The sequence below is a fragment of the Ranitomeya imitator genome, chromosome 2 (genome assembly GCF_032444005.1).
Source record: "Ranitomeya imitator isolate aRanImi1 chromosome 2, aRanImi1.pri, whole genome shotgun sequence".
NCBI classification, from domain to species: Eukaryota; Metazoa; Chordata; class Amphibia; order Anura; family Dendrobatidae; genus Ranitomeya; species Ranitomeya imitator.
Window position 1 is genome coordinate 560,377,960 of NC_091283.1, and position 9,973 is coordinate 560,387,932.

At 40.3% G+C, this 9,973-nt stretch overlaps 1 protein-coding gene across 1 annotated transcript in view; it reads left to right on the top strand.

Moving 5' to 3' along the window:
* The window catches only part of TRIM65 (tripartite motif containing 65), a 102,487-nt gene extending 92,917 nt beyond the window's left edge, over positions 1-9,570 (top strand). Inside the window, exon 6 of the mRNA XM_069752055.1 lies at positions 7,092-9,570. Coding sequence (XP_069608156.1) covers positions 7,092-7,654 — 563 coding nt within the window. The 3' untranslated portion in view covers positions 7,655-9,570. The remainder of the gene's footprint in view (positions 1-7,091) is intronic.
* Positions 9,571-9,973: the final 403 nt, after the last annotated feature.

Here is a 9,973-nt window from a genome sequence, read left to right on the forward strand (position 1 = left end):
TATTTAATTTGGACATTTTTCACTGGTTGCAAGTGACCTAAAACTGACAATTGAAACCAGAAGTTTACATACACTATATAAAATGACACATATGCATGGTTTTCTCAATAGCTGACATGAAATCAGAATAAACCTTTCCCGTTTTAGGTCAAGTAGGATTACCATAATTATTAATATTTTCCAAATGCCAGAATAATAAGTCATTTTTATTACGGTACTTACTGCAAAGTCAAAAGTTTACATACAATTCATTAGTATTTGGTACCATTGCCTTTAAACTGAATGACTTGGGTTAAACGTTTGGGATATCCTTCCACAAGCTTCTCAAAATAGTTGGTCGGAATTTGGGCCCACTCGTCCTGACAAAACTGGTGTAACTGATCCAGGTTTGTAGGTTGCCTTTTTGATAGCCACTACAAAACATTGACTTTGATATCCTTAAGCCACTTTCTTACCATTTTGGCAGTATGTTTTGGGTCATTGTCCATTTGGAAGACCCATTTCCGCCCAAGCTTTAATTTCCTGGCTGATGTCTTGAGATGTTGCTTCAGTATTGCCATGTAATCTTTTTTCTCATGATGCCATCTATTTTGTGAAGTGCACCAGTCCTTCCTGCAGAAAAACAAACCCACAACATGATGCTGCCACCTCCATGTTTCACAGTTGGTATGGTGTTCTTAGGCTTCCAAGCTACTACATTTTTACTCCAAACGGAACGCTGGTCATTATGCCCAAAAGTGTTCAATTTTAGTTTCATCACACCACAGACAATGTCTCCAAAAATTAAGCTCTTTGTTCCTGTGTGCATTTGCAAATATCTGGCTTTTTTATGTTTCTTTTAGAATATTGGCTTCTTCCTGGCAGAGTGGCCTTTCAGCACATGTTGATAAAGTTCTCGTTTCACTGTGGATATTGACAAAGTCTTACCAGCTTCTGCCATCATCTTCACAAGGTCATTTGCTTTTGTCCTTGGGTTGATATGCACATGTGCGACCAAAGCATGTTCATCTCTGGGACACAGAACCAATCTCCTTCCTGATCAGTATGATGGCTGAACATTCCCATCTTGTTTGTACTTGCATATAATTGTTTGTACAGATGAAGGAGGCACCTTCAGGTATCTTGAAATTGTACCCAAGGATGAGCCCACAATTCTCTTCCTGATATCTTGGCTGATTTCTTGAGACTTTCCAATGATGCTGCACAAAGAAGCAGTGTGTTTCAGGTGTGCATTAAAATACATCCACAAGTGTGTCTCTAATTAACTTAGATGTGGCCAAAAATCAGAAGCTTCCAAACACGACATCATCATATGGGCAGTCAAGAATTGTTTAACCCCTTAACCCCAAAAGGTGGTTTGCACGTTAATGACCGGGCCAATTTTTACAATTCTGACCACTGTCCCTTTATGAGGTTATAACTCTGGAACGCTTCAATGGATCCCAGTGATTCTGACATTGTTTTCTTGTGACATATTGTACTTCATGATAGTGGTAAAATTTCTTTGATATTACTTGCGTTTATATGTGAAAAATGGAAATTTGGCAAAAATTTAGAAAATTTTGCAATTTTCCAACTTTGAATTTTTATGCCCTTAAAACTAGAACTACCGGAGGGGTCATTTTGACTCTTTTGCTATTTCTTTTTCCTATAATTTCTAAAATTTTAACAAATGAGTTCTGAGTTTTTTTGACTTTTATTTATTCATGGTAGTGTATATTTTAGGACACAAAAATTAATTGAAAACTTTTTCAGGGGCCCCGATTTTACAATTCATACCTATAACATAGTAACATAGTAACATAGTTAGTAAGGCCGAAAAAAGACATTTGTCCATCCAGTTCAGCCTATATTCCATCATAATAAATCCCCAGATTTACGTCCTTCTACAGAACCTAATAATTGTATGATACAATATTGTTCTGCTCCAGGAAGACATCCAGGCCTCTTTTGAACCCCTCGACTGAGTTCGCCATCACCACCTCCTCAGGCAAGCAATTCCAGATTCTCACTGCCCTAACAGTAAAGAATCCTCTTCTATGTTGGTGGAAAAACCTTCTCTCCTCCAGACGCAAAGAATGCCCCCTTGTGCCCGTCACCTTCCTTGGTATAAACAAGTCCTCAGCGAGATATTTGTATTGTCCCCTTATATACTTATACATGGTTATTAGATCGCCCCTCAGTCGTCTTTTTTCTAGACTAAATAATCCTAATTTCGCTAATCTATCTAGGTATTGTAGTTCTCCCATCCCCTTTATTAATTTTGTTGCCCTCCTTTGTACTCGCTCTAGTTCCATTATATCCTTCCTGAGCACCGGTGCCCAAAACTGGACACAGTACTCCATATAAGTACTGAAGGGGTCAATTTGACCCCATACATAAAAGTAGTAGTAGGCAAGTCTCCTAATAGGTAAGGCAGCCGTCACACTAGCAGTATTTGGTCAGTATTTTACATCAGTATTTCTCAGCCAAAACCAGGAGTGGAACAATTAAGAGGAAAAGTATAGTAGAAACATATGCACCACTTCTGCATTTATCACCCACTCCTGGTTTTGGCTGAGAAATACTGATGTAAAATACTGACTAAATACTGCTAGTGTGACGGCAGCCTAAGCCAAATAAAAATGTCATTTTGCTCAGTAGTCTTCACCCAGATGTAGCAGTTGGAAGCGACAAGAAAAAAAAAACGGAAACGGTACAATTTTTCAATAAAACATAGGTTGGAGTGGACACAGTAGACCAGATGGCTCGAAAGTACACCGCAAAATCTGGAAGCTGCCGATGGCCTGTTCAGGTGTTTTGTAATGTACTTGATTTAGCAGCTATAAACACAACTATACTGTATAAAACAGCAACTGGGAGTAAAATTAGCAAATGGGAGATCATTCTTCATCTTCATGCTATGACCATGTAAAAGGAAAATGCGTGCTGTACTTGATCTTAACACTGTTCCTACTAAGTTAAAATAAATGTTCTTTAATTTGTTGGCAAAAAAAAAGTTATTTTTACTTCAGAGTCAGTACTTTTGAATGGGGGTCAAAATGACCCCTAAAGGTAGTTATAGGTATTATGAAACCTGCGGTAGTCTAGTGTTAAATCACAGAGATATGTCACACAAAATACTTAATAAGTAACATTTCCCACATGTCTACTTTACATCAGCACAATTTTGGAACCAACATTTTTTTTTGTTAGGGAGTTATAAGGGTTAAAAATTGACCAGCAATTTCTCATTTTTACAACACCATTTTTTCTTAGGGACCACATCACATTTGAAGTCACTTTGAGGGGTCTATATGATAGAAAATAACCAAGTGTGACACCATTCTAAAAACTGCACCCCTGAAGGTGCTCAAAACCACATTCAAGAAGTTTATTAACCCTTCAGGTGTTTCACAGGAATTTTTGGAATGTTTAAAAAAAAAATGAAGATTTAACTTTTTTTCCCAACAAATTTACTTCAGCTCCAATTTGTTTTATTTTACCAAGGGTAACAGGAGAAATTAGACCCCAAAAGTTGTTGTACAATTTGTCCTGAGTACGCCGATACCCCATATGTGGGGGTAAACCACTGTTTAGGCGCATGGCAAAGCTCGGAAGGGAAGGAGCGCCATTTGACTTCAATGCAAAATTGACTGGAATTGAGATGGGACGCCATGTTGCGTTTGGAGAGCCCCTGATGTGCCTAAACATTGAAACCCCCCACAAGTGACATCATTTTGGAAAGTAGACCCCATAAGGAACTTATCTAGATGTGTGGTGAGCACTTTGACCGACCAAGTGCTTCACAGCAGTTTATAATGTAGAGCCGTAAAAATAAAAAATCATATTTTTTTTTTTATAAAATGAGCTTTTCGCCCCCAATTTTTTATTTTCCCAAGGGTACCAGAAGAAATTAGACCCCAGAAGTTGTTGTGCAATTTGTCCTGAGTACACCGATACCCCATATGTGGGGGTAAACCACTGTTTGGGTGCATGGCAGAGCTCGGAAGGGAAGGAGCGCCATTTGACTTTTCAATGCAAAATTGACTGGAATTGAGATGGGACGCCATGTCGCGTTTAGAGAGCCCCTGATGTGCCTAAACATTGAAACCCCCCACACGTGACACCATTTTGGAAAGTAGACCCCCTAAGGAACATATCTAGATGTGTTGTGAGAACTGTGAACCCCCAAGTGTTTCACTACAGTTTATAACGCAGAGCTGTGAAATTAAAAAATCTTTTTTATTTTTCACAAAAATTATTTTTTAGCCCCCAGTTTTATATTTTCCCAGGGATAACAGGAGAAATTGGATGCCAAAAGTTGTCCAATTTGTCCTAAGTACGCTGATATTCCATATGTGGGGGGAACCACTGTTTGGGTGATTGGCAGAGCTCGGAAGGGAAGGAGCGCCATTTGACTTTTCAATGCAAAATTGACTGGAATTGAGATTGGACACCATGTCGCATTTGGAGAGCCCCTGATGTGCCTAAACAGTGGAAACCCCCCAATTCTAACTGAAACCCTAACCCAAACACACCCCTAACCCTAATCCCAACCATAACTCTAACCACACCCCTAATCCCAACCGTAAATGTAATCCAAACCCTAACTTTAGCCCCAACCCTAACCCTAACCACACCCCTAACTCCAACACCCCTAACCCCAACCATAACCCTAACCACACCCCTAACCCTAATCCCAACCCTAATTGCAACCGTAAATGTAATCCAAACCCTAACTTTAGCCCCTACCCTAACTTTAGCCCCAACCCTAACTGTAGCCCCAACCCTAACTTTAGCCCCAACCCTAACGGGAAAATGGAAATAAATACATTTTTTAAAATGTTATTACCGTATTTTTCCCTAACTAAGGGGGTGATGAAGGGGGGTTTGGTGTACTTTTATAGTGTTTTTATTAGCTGATTTTTATGATTGGCAGCCGTCACACACTAAAAGACGCTTTTTATTGCAAAAAATAGTTTTTGCGTCTCCACATTTTGAGAGCTATAATTTTTCCATATTTTGGTCCACAGTGTCATGTGAGGTCTTGTTTTTTGCGGGATGAGTTGACGTTTTTATTGGTACCATTTTCGGGCGCGTGACATTTTTTGATCGCTTTTTATTCCGATTTTTGTGAGGCAGAATGAACAAAAACCAGCTATTCATGAATTTCTTTTGGGGGGGCTTTTATACCGTTCCACGTTTGGTAAAATGGATAAAGCAGTTTTATTCTTCGGGTCAGTACGATTACAGCGATACCTCATTTATATCATTTTTTTAAGTTTTGCCACTTTTATATGATAAAAACTATTTTATCTAAAAAATAATTATTTTTGCATCGCTTTATTCTGAGGACTATAACTTTTTTTATTTTTTCGCTGATGACGCTGTATGGCGGCTCATTTTTTGCGGGACAAGATGACGTTTTCAGCTGTACCAGGTTTATTTATATCCGTCTTTTTGATCGCGTGTTATTTCACTTTTTTGTTGGCGGTATAATGAGTTGTTTTTTTTTTGCCTCATTTTTTTTTTTTTACGGTGTTCACTGAAGGGGTTAACAAGTGGGCCAGTTTTATAGGTCTGGCTGTTCCGGATGCGGCGATACTAAATATGTATACTTTTATTGTCTTCTTTTTATTTAGATAAAGAAATGTATTTATTGGAACAATATTTTTTTTGTTTTTCATTATTTAGGATTTTTTTTAAATTTTTTTACACATGTAATTTTTTTTTTTACTTTGTCCCGGGGTGGACATCATGGTAAAGTGTCAGATCAGCGATCTGACAGGTAGTGCCGGGTGGCTTCCTCCCTGCGCCTACTCTGAGCAGGCGCTTGCAAGCCAACTCCCTGCAGGAACCGGATGGAGCCCCGTGACCATTTTGGATCCGGGACCTGCAGGGAGGATGAGGTAGGAGACCCTCGGAGCAACGCGACCACATCGCATTTCACCGAGGGTCTCAGGGAAGCACGCAGGGAGCCCCCTCCCTGCGCGATGCTTCCCTATGCTGCCGGAACGCTGCGATCATGTTTGATCGCAGTGTTCTGAGGGTTAATGTGCCAGGAGCGGTCCATGACCATGTTGGATGTCAGCTGTAATAATCATCTGACACCCGGCGTACTATTCAGTCCATGGCGTACTATTCAGTCCATGGGAAGTAGGGCCCGGGTCACATGAACGGAATAGGACGTTTAATGGCAGAAAGGGGTTAAAGGGAACCTGTCACCCCATTTTTTCAGATTGAGATATAAATACTGTTAAATAGGGCCTGCGCTGTGCGTTACTATAGTGTATGTAGTGTACCCTGATTCCCCACCTATGCTGAGAAATACATTACCAAAGTCGCCGTTTTCGCCTGTCAATCAGGCTGGTCTGGTCAGGTGGGTGTGGTGACATCGCTCTTTTCTTCCCCAGCTTTCCGTTGGTGGCGTAGTGCAAACTCGACTTTGGGAAAATGGCCGCCGCGATCTCTTCTGTGCATGCGCGGCATCCCGCGGCCATTTTCCTGAAGCCCCGTGCAGCAGAGCACTCCATCTGCGCACGCGCGGCCCCAGGAAGATGGCCGCCCCCACCGATGAAAGGGATAACAGCGCAGATCGCGCGCTGTTTCTTCACGTGCGCGCAGGGAATTCGGAACTTGGACATGCGCACACCACTACGCCACCAACGGAAAGCTGGGGAAGAAAAGAGCGATGTCACCACGCCCACCTGACCAGACCAGCCTGATTGACAGGCGAAAACGGCGACTTTGGTAATGGATTTCTCAGCATAGGTGGGGAATCAGGGTACACTACATACACTATAGTAACGCACAGCGCAGGCCCTATTTAACAGTATTTATATCTCAATCTGAAAAAACGGGGTGACAGGTTCCCTTTAAGCATTCTCTCTCTCTCATTATTCTGGCATTTGGCAATTATTAATAATTATGGTAATTCTAACTGACCTAAATCGGGAAAGGTTTATTCTGATTTCATGTCAGATATTGAGAAAAACATGAATGTGTCTTTTTATACAGTGTATGTAAACTTCTGGTTTCAACTGTAGCTGTCTACATGGCTACTGTAAATCAAAATTGACATTCATGACTGAATCTGCTTTAATCCACAGATTACCGCAACTTAAAATTTGACCCCGAGACTGCCAACAAACACATAGCAATATCACATGAGAACTGCAAAGCCACACACAAAGAATGGTTCCGGAAAAATGACGTGGAAGATTCCCCAAACAGATTTCAGAACTGGCATGTAATGTGCACTGAGGGTTTTTCTGAGGGGAGTCACTACTGGGAGGTTGGTATATCCACCTACTTTGTAGATTTAGGAGTAGCGTATGAATCCTTGAAACGTACTAGGGAACAGGAAAATAAAATTGGACATAACAGTTCCTCGTGGAGCTTGCAGCTGCGTAGCATGCGCCAGTCTGTTTGGCATGACAAGAAAGAAACTAAGCTTCAGTCATCAATGTTCACAGAGATTGGCATTCATCTTGACTTGACAGCTGGCAGTCTGACGTTCTACGGAGTTAATGATGGTCGCCCGCATCTTCTGCATTCTTTCTCATGCCTCTTCTCTGAGAAAGTATTCCCAGTTTTTTGGATTGGAGAAGATGCAAATGTCACTATCCGCACTATCCCAAATTTTGAAATAAATGCTGAAAACCAAGGATAATAGGATTAGTTTGGATAAATAGGATTCTGTGCAGCATGGTGGCTCAGTGGATATCGCTGCAGCCTTGCAATGCACGGGTCATGGGTTCAAATCCAATAAAGTACAACATCTACAAGGAGTATATCTCCCCATGTTTGTGTGGGTTTCCTGTGGGTGCTCTGGTTTCCTCCCACACTCCAAAAACATACTGATAGGGAATTTATGTTGTGGGCCCCAATGGGGACAGTGCCAATAATGTCTATAAAGCGCTGTTGCATTAAAGGGAACCTGTCACCTGAATTTGGCGGGACCGGTTTTCGGTCATATGGGTGGAGTTTTTGGGTGTTTGATTCACCCTTTCCTTACCCGCTGGCTGCATGCTGGCCGCAATATTGGATTGAAGTTCATTCTATGTCCTCCGTAGTACACGCCTGCGCAAGGCACAGATTGTCATATTTATGTAATGCAAATATCCTTTACAAAAACATGATGATTCTAAAAGTATAATGTAATGAATAAAGTACATATGGGGAAAAAAATAAATGATGACTAAAATAAGTATACGATGAATGAATAGATTATAATGTACATGATTGGTGAAATAAATACATGATAAATTAATAAATGCCTTTGTCTGGTTTGCATCCATTACAATTGATCATGTCTTCATGAGAGAACCCTTTTAAATCACAATATTTTTATGTTATGCTTTTTCATTATATGCTATAGTCTGAAATCTAGAGAAATATGCAAGGAGACATCCCACCTGGATAGTTCATTAGATGGGTATAGATTACTTTTATTTTTGATTCACTTTACAGCAGAAAGTGATTTATAAAGAGTCGTGGGCATGCACTGTGACATGTGCAGTGGTGATTGGACACTGGGGGAGGGAAGGTTAGCTATGTCCACTCATTGACAATGGTATTATTCTGTGTCACCTGCTTCCATAGTCCAATATTAAAGGGGTTGTTGTGCCATATGTCTGCATGATACAGTGGGTCATTAATAGCAGATCGGTGGGGATCTGACGCTCTCACTGATCTGTTATATGCTTGGGTAGTTCCATTGAAAGCGCAGTGTCCTCTGCCAGTTATTGCCAGCTCTGATTCTTGCGGTCTACAGTTTGGGCAGTATGAATCAGGTGACAGGATCCCTTTAAAAAAAAAATACTGTCAGCTAATGTCTACATAAGGAAATACTGGTATGACTGTAAAGGCGATTGTCCCCCTTTTCTACTTTTTTATATACCGGATATGCTGTTTGTGAGAAATCTACTGGAGAACACTTCGGCAACTCAGGCTGGAAGTGCACTTTGTAAGCTAATGCACGTGGAAGACGCGCTTCCAGCCTTATTTACTTGCCACATAAGATTTTTCATGATTGGTACAGCGGATTTCTGCAAAAGATATCATTTCCTAAGTGGAAAATTGCTTATACAGCCAGAATACAGCTTCCATATGTAAAAAAATGTGCTGACAGATTCCCTTAGAACTGCACTTAACACATTTTTGACATATTATATATACGGTAACCTCTTTGATGCAGTGTTGATTGATCAAGGTCCAGGTCACAGGATTTATGTTAATTGCTAATACTATGGGGCAGAGGAGTTCGGCATGAGAGTGTTCATGGGTCTTGTGGAGTAAATTTGTTACATTAAGGAAGACAGCAGGTCAAAAAGTGGCAAGTTTTTGCTCTTATTTTATTCCTGCTGATCACTTGATTATGCTGTTGTTTCACTTTATTTGGTATTGCTTGATTTAATATATATTCAATAGATTATTATTTTTTTTCCAGCTATTTTACGTTACTTTTTATTACCATTTTCAAATTCCATAATGAGATTTTAATTTTTTCAGATTTTATATAATAAGGTACTTGCATATGACTACTTGCAAAACAATAAAATCACTCACGGGTGAAAAGGATAACAATGATTATACTGTTTTAATGGTATGTAAAGGGGCTGGATGTATTGGGGAATGAGTGAACAGACATTTCTTGAAGCTGATATTTTAGAAGCTGGAAAAATGGACAAGTGTAAGGATTTAAGCGACATAAACATAAGCAAAGTGTGATCACTAGATGACTAGAACACATCTCCAAAAATCACTGGTCTTTTGGGGAGTTCCTTGTAGTCAGTGGTTAGTCCCTACCAAACAGTGGTCCAAGGAACAACTGGTGAACCACTAACATTGTCAGGGGCACCAAAAGTTTTTGATGAATGTGGGAACCAAAGCCTATCCCTTCTCATGCAATTCCACAGAAAAGCTGCTGAATAGTTACTACTGGCTATGATAGAAAGGTGTCACACATCATAGAGAAGCTCATCCTGCG